Raw genomic sequence first — 17,778 nt, 5'->3', positions numbered from 1 at the left:
CCAAGGGATGCATGTCTTCGGAACTCTGTAACTAGAATTTTCTCAGTTCCCATTCAGCACAAGTACCTTTAATTCACTCTTTATAAGGCCAATCACAAATTTTTGAAGAACATTATTAGTCAAAACCTGTAAAATTCTCTACATACTGGTTTTTATGAGATTTTGACCCTTTCATATTTTGCTAATTTTTCATGATTTTTCAGCTTTTTCGACCTCCCCCAGCTAATTCCCTGGAGAGGGTTGACCTTTCGTACCGCGTGCATGTTGCACTATCACATGTCAGAAACTTACCGGTGTATAGTTTACAAGGTCCCATTCACCTACTTTTCGTGTTATTCTACCTCCCGTCTGTAACTTGCAATTTCACTGTGTAAAGTCAGCACAACAGTCATAGCCGCTGGTTTCGCATTTTACTTCTGATTCTCATGTACCTAACATAAGGGGCCTACATATTGCATATCAATTTCAACAACAGACACCCTCTAACTAATGATAATCATTAAAAATCATTTCATGAATTTTAGCAACACTCATAAGCCTTCAAGTACCACAACTCTCAATTTTACAAAAATATTGACCGGATACTTTATTCGAAACTGTCCCTTGCCACCTAAGGTGCTGTAGAAGATCTTTGTCGTACCAACTCCAATTGTGATATCTAGAAAACGACCTCATTCGCAAGACCCACAACTTCATTTCTAAATCCAAGTTTTTTGTTTGTTTGTTTTTTTGTTTTTGTTTTTGTTACAGAAACAGTATTGCTATCCATTTGCTTTTCATTTCGGGTCAATCATGGTACAAAACTACATATAATTTTCAGATTTTGTTTTTCACTGAAATATTTTTGGTAGTACTGTAATATTCGAAGTTAAGATTTTATTTGTTAGTCAAAATAATTTTGCATATTTTATGTTGTTTTTATCTCACTTTTTCATTTAGATATTCGAATGGCACTCACTACAAAAAATTGAAAAATGCTTAAAAACGATAAAAGACACCATATCTCAAAATTTTGATCATTGACCTCATATAACTTTTATGCCTGCAGAGTAAGGTCAATATACCTAGTTTAATGCTATAAATGTTTTAGTATTATCATCATTCAGTTTTTTGTAAAAATGAATCAAAAAAGGGTAGGAATTTGAAAAGTGATAGAGGAAATTCGGACTGTAATATTTATAAAAATTGTGAATGAAAATTTAATGCTTTGTGTCTGTTTAGTGTCACTGCCATTCATAAACTGTATTTCGTTTTTAGAATAGCTTAGCGATTTGTATTATTTTCACAGTTAAGAAAATTTCAGTTGTAGTGTAAAATTTTTAGGGACTTTTCTTAAATTTTCAAAAAATATTCAATGGCCATTATCTCAAAAAGTAGGTCATTGACCATGATAGGTCTTTAACACACAATAGATGGTTTTTCATTATCATCAGTGGAATTCTTTTTTTATTCCGAGTAAACGTATGCCTTAAGCTTTCTTGAGCTTTGTCCGACTTCTTAAAAAACGTTATTTTATTCTTTCAAAGTGGCATTTACCTACTGTAAACTATACTAGTATACATTAATTCAGAAAAAAAGTTCAAGTGACCTACATTTAGGTAATAGGTCGAGGTGATGATCAGAAAATTAGAGGTTACGGGGCCATAATGGCCCCACATCAAGAAACGTCGATCTTCATCAAAACCTAAATAAGAGAGATTATGAAAATGTTGCTTAATGGCGTGGAAAGTGGATGTTTTACATATTAAAAACCAATGATCCTTGCGGGCAATCCGCAGGAAAACGAAACAAAATTAAATCAATTAGGGATTATATTTCCTTGTCCGGGGACTCCGGTCTCTAATCACGACCCCAGACGCAGAGAAAATCCCTTTCTAGTGGCGATGTCTGAGGCGTCATGTGCATGTAATACTCTCTAACTGATTAATAAAAATGTAAAGTTAATGCTTCCAAATGCAACATCAATACGCTCTGTAGCCAGCAGAAGTAGGGTCTGCCCGCTGGAAGCCCACGATCAAACGCAGATATAACTTCATACAGACGCAGTGGACCAGTGGATCAATCGTTGACATTTCAATTTAGCTTTTTGGGGATTTATGTTTGAAACACATTTTTCTCTTGGTTTGTGCCTTAAAAAGATGCAGAGTGATATTCTTGTACTGTTAAATCTGTAGAAAGACAACTTTAGGTTTTTTTAAGCATTTTGTATATATTGTGGTTTATTTAGAGCATTGTTATCCAAGCATGTGCAGCTTAACAGTATAAAGTTTACCAAATTTAAACAGTATAGAAAAATACCGCAGACATTGCCAAAATAAGTAATAAGTAAGGGCTTTTTTGTAGTTCCAGGAAAGTATTCGTACCGAACTTTTGTTGTATATAGTTCAGACTTGTAGGTTTTACGTTTACTTAGAAATATGTCGTTATTTCATGCTAATTTTGAATTTAGAATTAACACACTTGCTTATGATCTATGTAAACATTTATTTTTTCTTAGAGATCATGTCACCATTGCATTTTTTCTTAGAATTAGTGAAATTTACGTACCATTCCTCAGCTGAGAAAAGTGATCATTTGCGACCAACATATCCAAGCAGATTTTGGAACACATCAGATACGGGGCATTTTTTTTTTTGGCGGGGGGACATTTTTTAATATAAAACTGCATAAATGTGCAAATGCAAAGACGGTCGGAAATAGTCCAATTTGGATCATATCAATGAATTAATGTATATTTTACAGAAATACGTGTATACATATGTGTGACAAAATCCAGAGAACGATCGAACAGTTCATCAGCGTTAGTGTGAGTAGCTTTTAATCGTAAACGGAATTTGAGATGTTCTGTGTTGGAAATTCAAAATTGGCCAGTGATACATGTAGAAGATCTAGTTTAACCTGACATATTTCAGCGCGTAAACTTCAAACCGCCGCCGCAATCAACACTTACTTTTATTCGAGCCTTGCTCTGAAATTTTAAATTGGCGACAAGGATGCAGACATGTATATATTAAGGTCCCAGGCACGTAGCATCGTTTTTGAAAGTGGGGAGGGGGTAGCCTCATCCAAAAAAATCCTGACGAGCAAAAACAAAGAAAAATAAAAGTTTCTCTCTCAAAATCATGAAAATCTTACTGCTTGGAAGGGGGGGGGGGGGGGTATTTTCCCTTGTAACTTCAATTTCACTATTGAATTTATTCTTTTTACTTCCATTTATTACATTATTAACTCCATACTATTTCAATTTTAGTACATAAGTATTTATTTTAAAAAAGACTGGATTGTCGTGGGCATTTTTAGACAAAATTGATATTTTTGAGAAGAAGCGTTTCGTATGCAGATAAAGAAAATATACAAACTGTAAATCTCGCCATCTACATGTAGCTATAGCCTCTATAAGATGAAAAATATAGTTTTTTTTAATATAATTGATATGTGTTATCTTAATAAATTAAAGTACTATTAACAAAATGCACATACATGTATCGCTAATGACTATTAATTCATAAAAAGTTATTTGACAAAATATGATGATTTTGTTCTCTCTGCGGTACCCAATCATTCTTAAGTTGTAGAATTCAGCATTGACGCCTATCATGTACAGTACATACTAATATACAGTGTATAGCCGTAAGAAGATCTCAGTATTATGCAAGAATATATATCTGCGTTGTTAATTAATTGTAAATTTTCGAATTTACCAGGTTGCAGTAAATTCAAAATTTACAACATGACATATCTGCTAAAATCTGTATAGTTTCTTGCTACATGTATGTCAGAAGATCCCATTTGAAGACATGCACCGTGTATCGATTCTGCGATGAAAACCAGAGTTCATTTATAAGTGGGATACACTGTTGCCTTCATTGGAATTGTCAGCGGTTATATTCAGAAGCACAATATGCTCCTGTTGTATAAAAGATATAAACGCTTAAAAGGGGGGTGGAAAGTGGTATTCATTATGCGATTGATCCATGTTTTTTAGAAAAACAGATAAACTGAGTTATGAGAGGCAATAAGCCTAGTGGTATAGCAGTGATATAGAGTTAGTAAGCGTTATATCCTACAATCGGTATTGTATATAATACTAAAAAGGTTGGTAAGTCGAGCTTGGCTTTGACCTGTAAAGATTGGCCTTTGGTATTGGCGATGGTGCAGGTAGTTGCGAGAATCACGTGCATAGAAAGATTGATTTATCATTTAAGTAGACTTCTATATAACCATGTAGAACAATATTTAGCTCTTAACGTCGCATTAACAACAGAACGGGAAAAACATGGGTTTTTTTTTACTAGCATTATTATAGAAGTTTCAAAATGTTAATTATTAGAGTGGAGCAAGGAGTCTGTGTTTCATCCAAATCCGTTGATTGTGGGAAAAAGAATTTAGTATTTAAAATTAGACCTCAAATAGAAGATTTCTGCAGATATATCTGTACTGTATTGTACATAAATATATCGATATATTATGAGAATATGTGACTGCACGCATTACAGACTCGTAGCACGGTGTGGGGGAGGGGGGGGGGGCAGGAAAAATGAGTCTGGTGTCATGTAAATTTTTTGATTTACTGGGTGGGTGTTAATACAAAATTTACAACATAAGTTGCCATGTTGTAAATACAAATTTTATATCCTGAGTTGCCATGTTGTAAATTATGTATAAAAATTTACACCCACTCAGTAAATTCAAAATTTACGACATGACACTGACCCCCCCCCCCCCCTCTCCTTTTTTTTTCAAAAACGATGCTACGGGCCTGCATTGACAATATAACATCCATACAAAATATATTTACAGAATACAAGTAATGATCGATATGTGATTGTAAAAATCGCAAACGAAATGTGTTTGAGATACACGTACACATTCGTCAACAAAGTATTGCATATATAGGAAGGCTACATCTAACAATTCATGAATACGTTAAGTTTGGTTTATAGATATTGGAGTATAAAATTGCATATCATAATAGTTTATAATTATTTAATACAAAATTCACTTACATGAAAAGTGTACATCAAAACAATATAAGCACATACCAACTATATTGTGCAATATTTTGTGATCGTGAATAATTGGAGTTATGGAGACCTTTGATATTATTTCTTATATCGATTAAAATGTATTTAAATAAAATATTCTCCGCTAAAGAATTATTTCATATCAAGAAAATTTTGATCAAACAAGAATTATTACTAACGACCCGGTGATCCCGAATAAGAATTGCATGATTCATTAGCGTCCCTGCATAATCCGAACAGCGGATTCAGCCTTTGAACATTTGAAGCGAAAACCGAATATGAATTTTAACCATGTAGTGTTGTCATATCTGTTAAATGAATATCTGCAACAAGAAGGATGAAGATCTTGAGTTTTTTGTTCAATTGTACAGAGTTTGGTACTGAGAGCTCGGTGGGGCAAAGTTATGATGTCGGAACTATTCGTCAATTAGCATGTTCTTCCGGTCCGTTGGGTGGATTGCGGATCAAAGGAGACCGGAGCCGGTAAATCCCATGTAGTAGGAGGCAACAGGGACAGATGACCAGGAAAGATCCCCTTCGTCAATTGTGAAGAATTTATATAATTGTTTGTGTTAATTTTTTTCAGCAGATGGGCCTTCGATTTAAGTCCTGTGCGACTAGATCCCGCCAGCTTCTGCGCTGGTGAATTTCATACCGATATAATATATCTATTTCTAGACGAGTCTATTATTTACATAACGGTGGACAATTGAATTATTCTACTAATTTGGTTGACTACCTCTCTACATATGTTCTTGCCGCCTGAATAATTCACGCAGACGACAGCTGATAAAAAGACTTTAAAAAAGCGAGCAAGACCTGAAAATATTGAAGCACAAAATACAATCAAATACTTCATTTGGTTAGTAAATCACTCTAACATAAAGATGACATCAATTTCATTTGCTTAATAAAGCAATAGTTTTGTTTGATTAAGTGATTGACAGTTATTGCGTTGTCCATCAGTAGGTATATATCGCTGAGAGAGAGAGAGAGAGAGAGAGAGAGAGAGAGTTTTCAAGTGCAGTATTATTTAAATTAATTAGGTCACCCGAGAAAACTCAGGTGACCTATTGCTATCTGTTTTCGACCGTCGTCGTGCGTCGTGCGTTTACAATTTTTACTTTTTTAACTTCTTTTTAAAAACTACAAGGCTAATTGTTACCATTTTTGGTGTGAGGCATCTCTATGGTAGGAGGAATATAAATTGTGAAATTCGTGGCTCTACCCCCCCCCCCGGGGGCACCACAGGTGGGGCCAAATATGCCAAAAATAGTCAAATTTTCAAAAATCTTCTTCTCTACTCCCACACATGTGAGCAAATAAAATGGTTGCATGGTTATGATGTCCATGAACCCTCTACCAAAATTGTGAAATTCATGGCCCCTGGGTCAGTGGTTCTGCCTCTAGGGTGGGGCCAATATGGCAATATAGTAAAAATGTATTAAATCTTAGAACATCTTCTTCTCTACTCCCATATACATTTATTAAAAACTAAATGCATGGTTAGTATGTCCATGAAGCCCTCTACCAAAATTGTGAAATTCATGACCCCTGTCTCAGGGGTTTAGGCTCTATTGTTGGGCCAATATGGCCATATAGTAAAAATGTATTAAATCTTAGAACATCTTCTTCTCTACTGATCCCATATATATTTGTTAAAAACTAAATGCATGATTATGATGTCCATGAAGCCCATCTACCAAAATTGTGAAATTCATAACCCCTGTGTCAGGGGTTCGGGCTCTAGGGTTGGGCTAATATGACCATATAGTAAAAATGTAATAAATCTTAAAAAATCTTCTTTTTACTCCCAAACATGTGGGCAATAAACTGAATACATGGTTATGATGTCCACTTACTCCTCTACCAAAATTGTGAAATTCATGGCCCCTGGGTCAGGGGTTCAGGACATTGGAAGGGGGCAATATGGCAATATAGTGTTAATGTTTAATTATAATGTTTTAAAAATCTTCTCTATTCTCACACATCTGTATAAAAAAAACTGACTTCATAATTATGTTAACCAGGAAGTCTTCTACAAATAAAATTCTAAATATCATGTCCCCTGGAGTATTGGTTTTGACTCTAGGGCAGGGCCAAAATGGATGTATTGGTTTAATGTATATAATGTTTAAAAATTATCTTCTTTACTCCCACGCATCTGAAAGGAAAACTGAATTCATGTTTTGTAGACCAGATCTTTAATTTTTTCGCTAAAATTATAGGTTTCGTAGTTCTTTTTGAAAGATTTCAGGCAGGGAGGTGGTCGTCATTACAACTTTATAATTTTTCTAATCCAGAATGAAACCAAATTAAATGAATATATGAGACTCCTTGACAAGTTTGTGTATGGGTTATATGCTACTCAGGTGACCGTTAAGGCCTATTGGCCTCTTGTTTTAATATGAAAACAATAATCTGAAAAAATAATTTTGTTGTTGAATATTTCCAGATTTTGTCTTCCTTCTTATATCAATTGAAAACGGGAAGGTTCAGTACTTTGATTATGCAAAAGAGGAAAAAACTACTTGTATCTTTTAAACGATTTAATTTGATTCGGCATGATTCTGAATATTACTGATATATTGTTATACGTGTAATTATCTCTAGACTTAGATCTTGGCTTTGAATATTTTATGATAGATTCACTTACTGTATATACGCAATATTTTTGCATCGGTAAAGAATTTTTCGGATAACATTCGTGTACTTATGTGAGAAAATTCACCCCCCCCCCCCTAAAAAAGGGTCAAAACGTTGTAAACTAGCGTAACGCGCAGAACACGTCTCCCTTTGACAGGTACATAGTCGTACCTTGCTGCAAACGTGAAGGACATGTCACAAGTTACATGCTTTCACTTCAACAATTCCTTGTTCCAGATTTAAAGAAATCCCTGATTTGTGTTTACAAGAAGTTGTAATAATTGAGCTCTCTTGTAGATCATGTTGTACAATCACTTTTGTTTAAATTTAGTCGTAAAATCGTTGTTAGCAAACAGGTGTTGAACAGGTGGTGGAATGAAGGAAGTGAAATAGAAAGTATAAAATAATATTGTTTAATTTCTTTTTCACATTTGTGTTCCATGCATCTAACATGTCTTTTGATACAACATTTTTTATAAACATATTTAACATGATATGTTTTCATGAAATATCATCATGCAAAGTGCACATGTACAAATTAACATATTATCATTGGTATGTACATGTACACTGTATATGATGTATGTGTAATTTAGTGATACCAAATTAACAAATTATTTAGTGTCCAAATTTTGATCAACTTTTAATGAAACAAGGAATTATGACAAAAATAAAAATATCCTCTCTCTCTCTCTCTCTCTCTCTCTCTCTCTCTCTCTCTCTCTCTCTCTCTCTCTCTCTCTCTCTCTCTCTCTCTCTCTCGTTGAATTTCCACTGCGTCAAAAGAGAGATAACTCTTCCATGAATTGTGCTCGGGTTCGACATTTCGCACACAGCGAAAAAAATAGGACAGTCGTGCAGATTACCTGAAAATGTTGCAGGTGTAGGTAAGTGGTTATATGTAAATAATTAGAAGCAAAGAAGAGAATTCATCACAGTTACATTTAACATATGCAGCTTATTGATCTACATGCATCAAGGCATCGGTGTTATCAAAGTGTTTTATTCGGCCGCTTCTACATTTTAAACTACTTGATGAACTTATTGAATTGACCACAATGTTTATCAACTTTATGTTGTGAGCATGTCACTAACGTCACTATATGTAGGTGTAATTTGATCAGGTGAGTTTTTATTACATGTAGCTTATTAGGATGTGTTTATATAAACGCATGTACATTCATGTATATATCAAGCTAGACACTTTCCAATTTTAGCAAGATGGACCTGCATAGTAATAACAGAACAGGTCTACAGACTAACGCCCAGTAAACACCTGAGTAATATGGAGGGCAATGGTCAGGGAGAGGATATTGTAGCTGCAGCTTCTCCCAAATATGAACTGGTTTTTGAAGGCATCACTGTATCCATTGGGGAGAAGATCATACTCCAAAATGTCTCTGGGACGGCCCAGTCAGGAAAACTACTGGCAATCATGGGACAAAGCAGTAAATCAAATTAATAATTATATTAAAAAAAACACTGGCCCAAGATTAATTCTTGCCAAGAACCAGTGCTTGCCATTTCTTTGAAATGCACAATTTAACATAGAAAAATAATTGTAAATGTTGGCAAGAATACTAGGTATTTGGTGAGAGTTGGTCCTTTAGGTCACTTACAATTTAAATTTTTCTACATTTACATTCCACAGATTGTCATGTAAACTTCCTGTAATAAGATTGCATAACTCCATAGGTCTTCTTACAATGGCAGAATCAATGCTAGAAATTATTGCCTGTGAATTTGTAGGTGCTGGTAAATCAACATTACTGGACACTTTGGCTGGAAGAATGAGTCTTACTTCAGGGGCAATAACTCTGAACCAGCAGCCAGTTGGAAAGAAAGACAAACGACAAATATGTTATGTCCTTCAACAAGATATATTTTTCCCAAATCTGACTTTAAGAGAAACATTGAAGGTATATACATGTACATTATATGACCAATTTAATTTTTGTAAGTGAAGAAAATCTGAATAATTAAGTCACCTACTAATTAAACAGTAAATATTATATGCAAATTTTTTTGCAAAATTTTAGTTTCTTAATCATTAATTTCAATTGTTGCATCTAGTTTGCTGCCATGCTGCGAATATCAGACAAAGTTAGTTATGATGACAAAATGAAACAGCTGGATGAGGTCATTGATGCCTTGGGTCTGAAGAATTGTCTCGATACAAGTTGGTCACATTTTTTCTTCATTATGAACGCAATTTATTATCATAACTATCATTATCAAGTTCACTTTTACCTGAAAGGATACAATACATGACTAAATTTAAAACATGAGAAACATGGAAACATTGAAAGCTGCTTACCGGTATATCCTTTTTTGGCATTATTGTAGAAAAGTTATAAACTTTCCACAGAACCTGCACTTCAAAGATAGATATATTTGAAGTACTAGTGAATAAAGACAATATTTGTTACAGTACACTAAAATACAAAAAATAATTTATAATGAATTGTAGACATTTTTTCACAGAGGACAAAAATGAATACAAACATCAATGCAATATAAACCAAATTGAAAGAATTGACTGTTGTATATATTTATTGAGTTTTCTTGCTCTGATGTTGCAGTGATAGGTGGCGATATGATGCCCGGGCTGTCAGGGGGCGAGAGGAAGAGAGCTAACATTGCCTGTGAGATCCTCACTGACCCTGTCATCTTGTTACTTGATGTATGTACCGTATTAGAAAAAGAAAGTCTGAGAATGAAAACCAAGAGTGGAGAAGTTTTCATTTCTGATCTTGGTACATGTTCATTAAAGTTGATCTTAAAAGTTTTTTTTTTTAAATCTACGTCTTCTTTATCAATTCCCCCAACAAACATTTGTTTTTATGCACTTCTAAAATCATGTTGAAAAGAATTTTAAATTTCTTTTTTCTCCGAGTTTGCATTAGTTATAGTTGATATTTAAATTGACACAGGGTTATTTGTGATAAGCTAAACTCTGATGGAGAAATTTATGCTTTTTTATGTGCAGGAACCTCTGACAGGATTGGACGCCAGTACAGCGCAAACTTTTGTACAGCTTCTAAAATCTTACGCAGCTTCTCATGACAAGATTGTCATCCTGACAGTCCACCAACCCTCCTCTAAGCTGTTCTTCTCGTTTGACAGTCTTTTGTTGATGTGTGAAGGCCAGGTACATTCAATTCAAGTTCAACATCTAAGGATGGAACTAAATAATTCAGATCATACTCATAGGAATTTATTTACTTTAAGAAACTAAAAATGAACTGCATTAAAAAAAAATTCCATTGTTTTTGGTATGAACTGTATTTTGAAGCCATACAATTGATTCCAAATGCTGTAAATTCCTTATAATATGTGAGTACTTATTTCCGCGATCCTGTTGTTTTGTATCAAATAGCGAGAATATTTAAATTGCGAACTTGGAACATTTATCAACATTTCTTATTGTTCCCAACTCTCAGAAAATAATGGTGAGATATTAAAATGAGCGAGGGGTGCTTCTTGCGATTTTACGCGGATATAAAATCCTCGCATTTAGTAAGGAATTTATAGTACTGAAACATAGTACCGTACATCAGTTTTCAAAAAATAAAGTGATTTGTTCTCATAGGTGGAAACAAGTGTAAAACAGGCATAAATTTGAATGGAATTGATATGTTTTGAATGAAGTTGAATTGTGATATATAGCAAGGAAGCTCATGCATGTACTGATACTTTTGTCTGTCACTTAGTTACAAACAGAATTCAATTATACATGTTGTAAAATTTTCAATTGTAGTTACTGAAATTATTTGAAATTCAATATGCATATCAATTACATGTAGAGCAACCCATACTCATAATTTTTTAAAACTTTTTGTTTCATTTATAGAATGCTTACTATGGTGCTACCAACAATATGGTGGAATATTTTGATGCAATAGGAATCACAATAGCAGAAGGTTTCAATCCAGCTGATTTTATTTGTAAGTTATTCCTCTAGAAATTAAATATTCTAACATTTTGATGAGTTTTGACTGAAAAACCTTTGAATATATTTCTCAGTTCTCATTGCAATTTCTAAGTACACCTGTATTTCAGTGGAGAAGATGAAAAGCTGTACAGATACTCAACAGAAGATATTGGAAGCTGCGAGGGAAGTCAGGTCAGTGAAGGGCACTGGGAGTTGTAAGATTTAAGAAATTTTTAAAAACTAAATTTCATATTCAGGAGGATGAATACCGTGTGGTCCTACACCCAAAACTAGATTGACATGGAAATATTGTTTACAGAGTTATTTTTGCTTAATGTAATTTTTGCCCTTTTACACTTGCAAACAATTTTGCCACGTCTTGAATTCACCCAGACACAGTTGTGTTTATAAAAAGATGATTTGAGACAGTGGAATTCGCCCAGTCTTAAATTCGCCAACTGACAATAATGGCAAAAGGGGCGAAAATAAACAAGGATGAATATTTCCCAATATACAGTATACCTTGTTTTCCTGCAGATCAAGAGAAGACTGGCCACTCAAAGATCGCTCTAGCTCTGTGGTGTATGATGATCCAGCATCTCCAACGATGTTAAAAACAATACAGTTTAGGGATAAAAGTTCCTCATTCTTTGTCAAATTTTCCAAAAAGAAGAAGGCAAAGTCAGATGAAGAAGGTACTTGTAAAAGAAGCAATTGATAATTTTTTTTGGTCATTTTACATCAATGAGGTATTCAATGCGTAAATAGATATCACATCATTCAATGGCCTTGGTTTTAAGCAAAATCAATCAGATTATAAGTCTCTGATGCAAACACTACTGGCAATGTGTACATTACAGTTTACACTGTAAACCATCTTTTATTCGCGTGTGAGAATATTTCGTAGGATCATCATCGTCGCAATTATTTCTCACCGCAAACCATTTTTTGTCATATAGTTGTTATAGCAGGACTGGTCTTGAGAAGACTTGGTCGCGAACATTAGTCATCGCGAACCAGTTTAATTAAAATGTGAAATAAAGTCGTTGCGAACAAAAGTTGGTATCAGTGATGTATAATTTCTGATTTGTTGTATATACATGTAGTATGACTGTTTTATTTTGAGATTTTTTCCCTTAGAACCAGGAAGCATTCATGCCAGTTTAATGGATCTTGATGAGATATCACAACAACCAGATATCAGGACCAAAAAGTGGCCCACAGGGTTCTTTGTTCAGTATAAATACCTCACAATTCGTACATTCCAATTGGCCAAATCCCGACACTTGGACCCGACTAAGCTTGTGGAGAATGCTGTGGTGTGCTTGTTGTTCACACTGATCTGGTTCCAGCTTCCACGTGTGGAGGAAACTGTGAGGGATAGGATGGGTGCTGTAAGTATCCTATTATCATTTTGTCATAAGGAAGACATTAAATACTTTTAATGATATAAGGCTTCCACAAAATGGTAGTTCAGTACCATAAATTCCTTACTTTACGGGAGTACTTTATTCCGTGATTCCGCTGTTTTGTATCAGATCGCTAGAATACATAATAGTGAGCACCATTTTTTTTGTAATTTCCTATATTTCAAAACTGTCTGAAATACAAAAGCGAGATTTTAAAATCTGCAAGGATTGCTTCTCGCAATTTTACGTTGATATAATTTCCTCTAATTTAATTAGGAATTTACAGTAACCAAAAATACAAATCACTTGGTTTTGTTAAATATTGCCCCAAGAATTTTGGTTTATTTTTCATGTAAATTCATGTTTTTTTAAACTACTGATTTTTTTCTACTTTAAGTAATGTTTTTTCCATATTTTGCAGATATTTTTCATTGCTATTCACTGGGGATTCATCCCACTGTTTGATGCTGTTGCATCATGTAAGTTGATATTTTATTGTCTGTCTGAAACAAAATGCAAACAAACTTAGTTGAATTGCTGTCATGTCATTGATGAATATATACATGTACATGTAATACTGCAAATTCATTAGTGTGTAGAGTTTTACTTTTCTGATCATAGATGTTAAAAATTGTAGTTAGAAGATTTTCCTTGTCCACTTAGTAAACATTGCTTTGCTGTTGACATATGTAGTTCCAATGGAGAGAGTGGTTATCAACAAAGAGCGAGCGGCGGGCTGGTACCGACTCTCCGCCTACTACTGTGCCAAGATGACCAGTGAGCTCCCTCTGACCCTGCTTCAGCCATTGTTCTTTGTTGTGGTCACTTACTGGGCAATAGGACTCAATGGAATCACATCATTCTTTGCCACCATTGGGACAGTTTTCATCAACAGCATTGCGGGGCAGGTATAAGTGTGGCATTATTTAATTTATCTTACATGTTCGGTTCACTTACAGCTGGAATTTTGAGCAAGATTTTTTTATCATGTTTCGTCTAGAGTCTGTTGATTTTGAAACTACAAATACCTCATAAAGTTGGTTAATTCTATTCAGTGCACAAATGTTATAACATTATACTTGAACATGTATTTCTTACCTTTCAGAGTATAGGCCTTTTCCTGGGGATTGTGAATACTGAAATGAGACAGGCGATTACAGTGACTATCCTGATAGAGATGATCATCATGTTACTAGGTAATATCTCTAGTCCACTCCTGTCTTAGACAGTTCAGACATTGAAATTCGCTACAAATGACAAATCCTCAAAATTTTTCCAAACTGCAATCTATAAATACATGTGTATTACACCCCTGCGAATGTGTTCGAAATGTTTTCTTTATCGTTGCTAAGTTTGTAATAAATCCAGAGGTGCTCGAATGAAAGTTCACGGGACTTCACCGAGATTTGTTCAGTTCCTGTGAAATTTCGAGCGGAAGTTTAAGTGTTCGGATAATACTCTCAAAATACGTAAGTCCTGGTTGTTTTTCATATCATATCCTACTTGATATTATGTTACAACATGGAAATCTTTTAAGATGTATGTTTTGTTTCACCATTTAGCGGTTATTTATATTAAACGATAATATTCAGAACAGAGTTATCGTTCGTGTTCAACCACGTGTAGAGTGGTTGAAATTTAAACATTGGGTTGCTTAATAAAATCATAGCCATAATTGATGCTTGTGGTGTGTAATACCATGTTTTTAGAAAAATAATGGGTTTCTGATTTGCATAAAAACTTCGTATATCGAGCCATTTTCAAGGTACATTCTGCATAAAATAGTATAGTCGGTTTCACTATTGATGCTTTTACTAGGTCAGGCGCGGATCGAAAATTAATCTTTAGGGGGATCTCTACAAACATGTTAATTGTTGCAACAGCAGACAAAATTTTCTTTTTGTAGTGTCGCATTTATTTCTAGAACACATTTTATCCACCAATTAATGAATATGAAGTTTAAAATCAATAAACCTTTAGATTTTATATTTGACTACAAGTATCTACATGTAGATTCTTTGAAAAAGACTTTAAACACGAGGCATGATTTTTACTGCGAAACTGAAAGGGTCAAATAAAATCACGTGGTCTAAAATTTAAATGACAATAACATTCGCAGGGGTGTATTACTTTTGAGATATTTGCATAAATTTTTCTTTGAATTACTTTATTTTGGTGAAAGATGAAATACAATGTAAATTGTATCAAAAGATCCTAAATTTCCACGAAAATATTTTCTTTGATTGAACTGTAATTCTGTCAAAAATATGGTACTTAATTTTAAAGTAGTGGTTTTCATATACACATGTATGTATAAGCATGCAATGCCATGTAGTTTTATCATTGTACTATGTGTGTGTTTAGTATGAATTAATTCTGTAAATAAGTTCTTGTAAATAAGTTCTATGTGTAAAACTGACCAAAGTTACTTCTATGTTTAACTTTCAAAACTACAATCCTATGAGGGAGGGCGATAAAATTAAAACAAACAAAATTTTCAAACCAATGACTTATTCGATTACAATAACACAAAAAAAAAAATCAGTATTCAAGCTTCATTTAGTCTAGCTATTAAATAATCTTTCCTGTCTGTTATAAAGAAAATCCCATTGGGTATTCCATGTATAATGTGCCCATAACATTTTGTACTTCAACAGATTGCAGTATTATACTTTCAAAAATTAAAATCAAACTGGAAAAAAAATCAAATTGAAAAAATTGGAGTTTGTTTGTTTTTTAAAAACAATGTTTTCCCCTAAACCTATGTGCATGGGTGACATTAAATATAGAGTTAACGTTGGACAGCCAACAAAAAATTAGTAATTTTCTAATGTCTTTTTGAAATAATATTGTTGTTTACACATACACGTACTGTACTAGTACATGTATTTCTAATTGTTGAAAATTTGTTATTTATACACGCCCAGTGCACTTTGAAGGAGTTTACACCCTATATATCTTTACATGTATTTGAAAATATTTGATCTCTTTATTGTTTTAGGGGGATTATTTACAAGAAATCTGCCATTCTGGTTGGACTGGATGAAATATCTCTCCTTTCTATTTTATTCCTACAACTGTCTCGTGTATCTCGAGTTCAAAGATGGACCTCCTCTACTGTAAGAACAATATGTTGTTATTATTTAATGAATTTCAATTCCTCATGTTTACCTCAAATTGTGTCTGTTCATCTAATCTTTTGTGATAAAAAATGACTTGAATGCGAAATATTAACATATAACTGTATGACATGTTTGTAATATACATGGATGTGAACATTATATAAATTCATTGAATGAGCTGAACATAACTTATTAATCATGAGTCTTAAAAAGGCATGTAATATTTCACATTATTTGAAAATGTGTTTTTCATGATTTCAGCTGAAAATTGTCAAATTTAATTTTCCCCAAGATCCTGAATTTAAGTTTGAATGATTTTAATTTATACACAGGTGTAGGGGTCAAAATGGGAGTAGGTCGGCGTACCCTGTCTGCCATGTGGACAACAACACCATGATCCCCTCCCCCCAGGTCTTGGAGCACCACCAGATCTCCTGGGAGTTCTGGCAGTACATGCTACCATTGTTTGGCTACATCGTGGTGTTTCGCTGTCTGGGCTACATCTGGCTCCGATTTGTACAGAAACCTCACTAAGTCCTATACTGTAAAAGTGGTTATTTACGCTGGTGGTTAAGTCAAGTTTTAAATACAATTAAATACATGTTTGTGTTATTTTCCACTCAAAAATTGGATTATTTAAGTCATACGCACAGAGTTTTTTTAAGGCGGTTTTAAGCTTATTGTGTAACTAGTGTATACATGTATTTCCCCCATGCGAAAGTAAACATTTTTACAGTAGATCAATGTAATCATTCACAAAGTGGTGCAATTTCCATATTTTAGTAAAATTTATTCATGGTTTATGTTATACAGAGAACATACTTCAGATATTGTGATATATAGAGATTTTAAAGTTTGTTATGTTTTGGGGTTTTTTTAATTATTTTAATATTTTTTTTAGAATTTTTGTACAATTTCTGATTATTTTTTTTTGTCAATTCTTAACTGTTCAACCAAATGTACATGTATTAATCACTAGATTTAATATGTGAATACATGTATCAGCTTGATTATAAAAAAATATCATTTTTTGTGAATGATGTAAGTACATGATTTTTTTTATCAATAACTGTTAAAATTATTACATGTACATGTACTTGTAAGCTCTTACCATACACTGTTCTTTACTATCTGTTGATGAGTGCTCTTAAAGTTATGAATGTTTATGCATACATACTAGTATATATAAACCTATTGTTATTCTTACATATTATATTTTATATATAGGAATTGAGAGTTGTTAAGAAACTATATTTTGAATCTCATTGAATATGTAAAATGATATTTTCAGTTCATTTTATTCTTATACATTGTAATTCTATATGTTGTTTATATTGGACATTTAAGCATATTATTGTTATACTAGTAATAAAGATGTAAGAAACTGTTTTGTCTATATAATTTTTTATTAGTTCAACAGAGTTACCTAGTTCCAATTATCAATCATTAGACATCATCATGTGGTTAAAATGTGGAAAAATTATTCCTTTACCAAATGATTGCTTCTTGCCAAAAAAAGAATAAAATAAATAAACTTGTAAAAAGCTGACAGAGTGGTTACACTAGTTGTGTTGCAGAATCCCACTGCATTTTGCAATATGACCTCCGCTTTGACTCTTCCCTGCAAAAAAAAAATAGGGGTT

The 17,778-nt window shown here is 33.5% G+C and overlaps 1 protein-coding gene across 1 annotated transcript; it reads left to right on the top strand.

Annotated features, from left to right (window-relative positions):
- The first annotated feature begins 8,465 nt into the window (after positions 1–8,465).
- LOC128165604 (uncharacterized) lies at positions 8,466–17,523 on the top strand. Its single transcript, XM_052830312.1, has 15 exons — positions 8,466–8,557; positions 8,888–9,118; positions 9,420–9,589; positions 9,744–9,849; positions 10,253–10,353; positions 10,660–10,821; positions 11,524–11,617; positions 11,733–11,796; positions 12,142–12,299; positions 12,745–12,998; positions 13,435–13,492; positions 13,707–13,921; positions 14,119–14,209; positions 16,015–16,132; positions 16,468–17,523. The coding sequence occupies exons 2-15, from the start codon at positions 8,956–8,958 to the stop codon at positions 16,667–16,669; spliced, it is 1,956 nt and encodes a 651-aa protein (XP_052686272.1). The 5' UTR covers positions 8,466–8,557; positions 8,888–8,955; the 3' UTR covers positions 16,670–17,523.
- The last annotated feature ends 255 nt before the right edge of the window (positions 17,524–17,778 follow it).

This window comes from Crassostrea angulata, chromosome 1 (genome assembly GCF_025612915.1).
Source record: "Crassostrea angulata isolate pt1a10 chromosome 1, ASM2561291v2, whole genome shotgun sequence".
NCBI lineage: Eukaryota > Metazoa > Mollusca > Bivalvia > Ostreida > Ostreidae > Magallana > Magallana angulata.
This window is presented reverse-complemented; position numbering and strand designations above follow the sequence as displayed.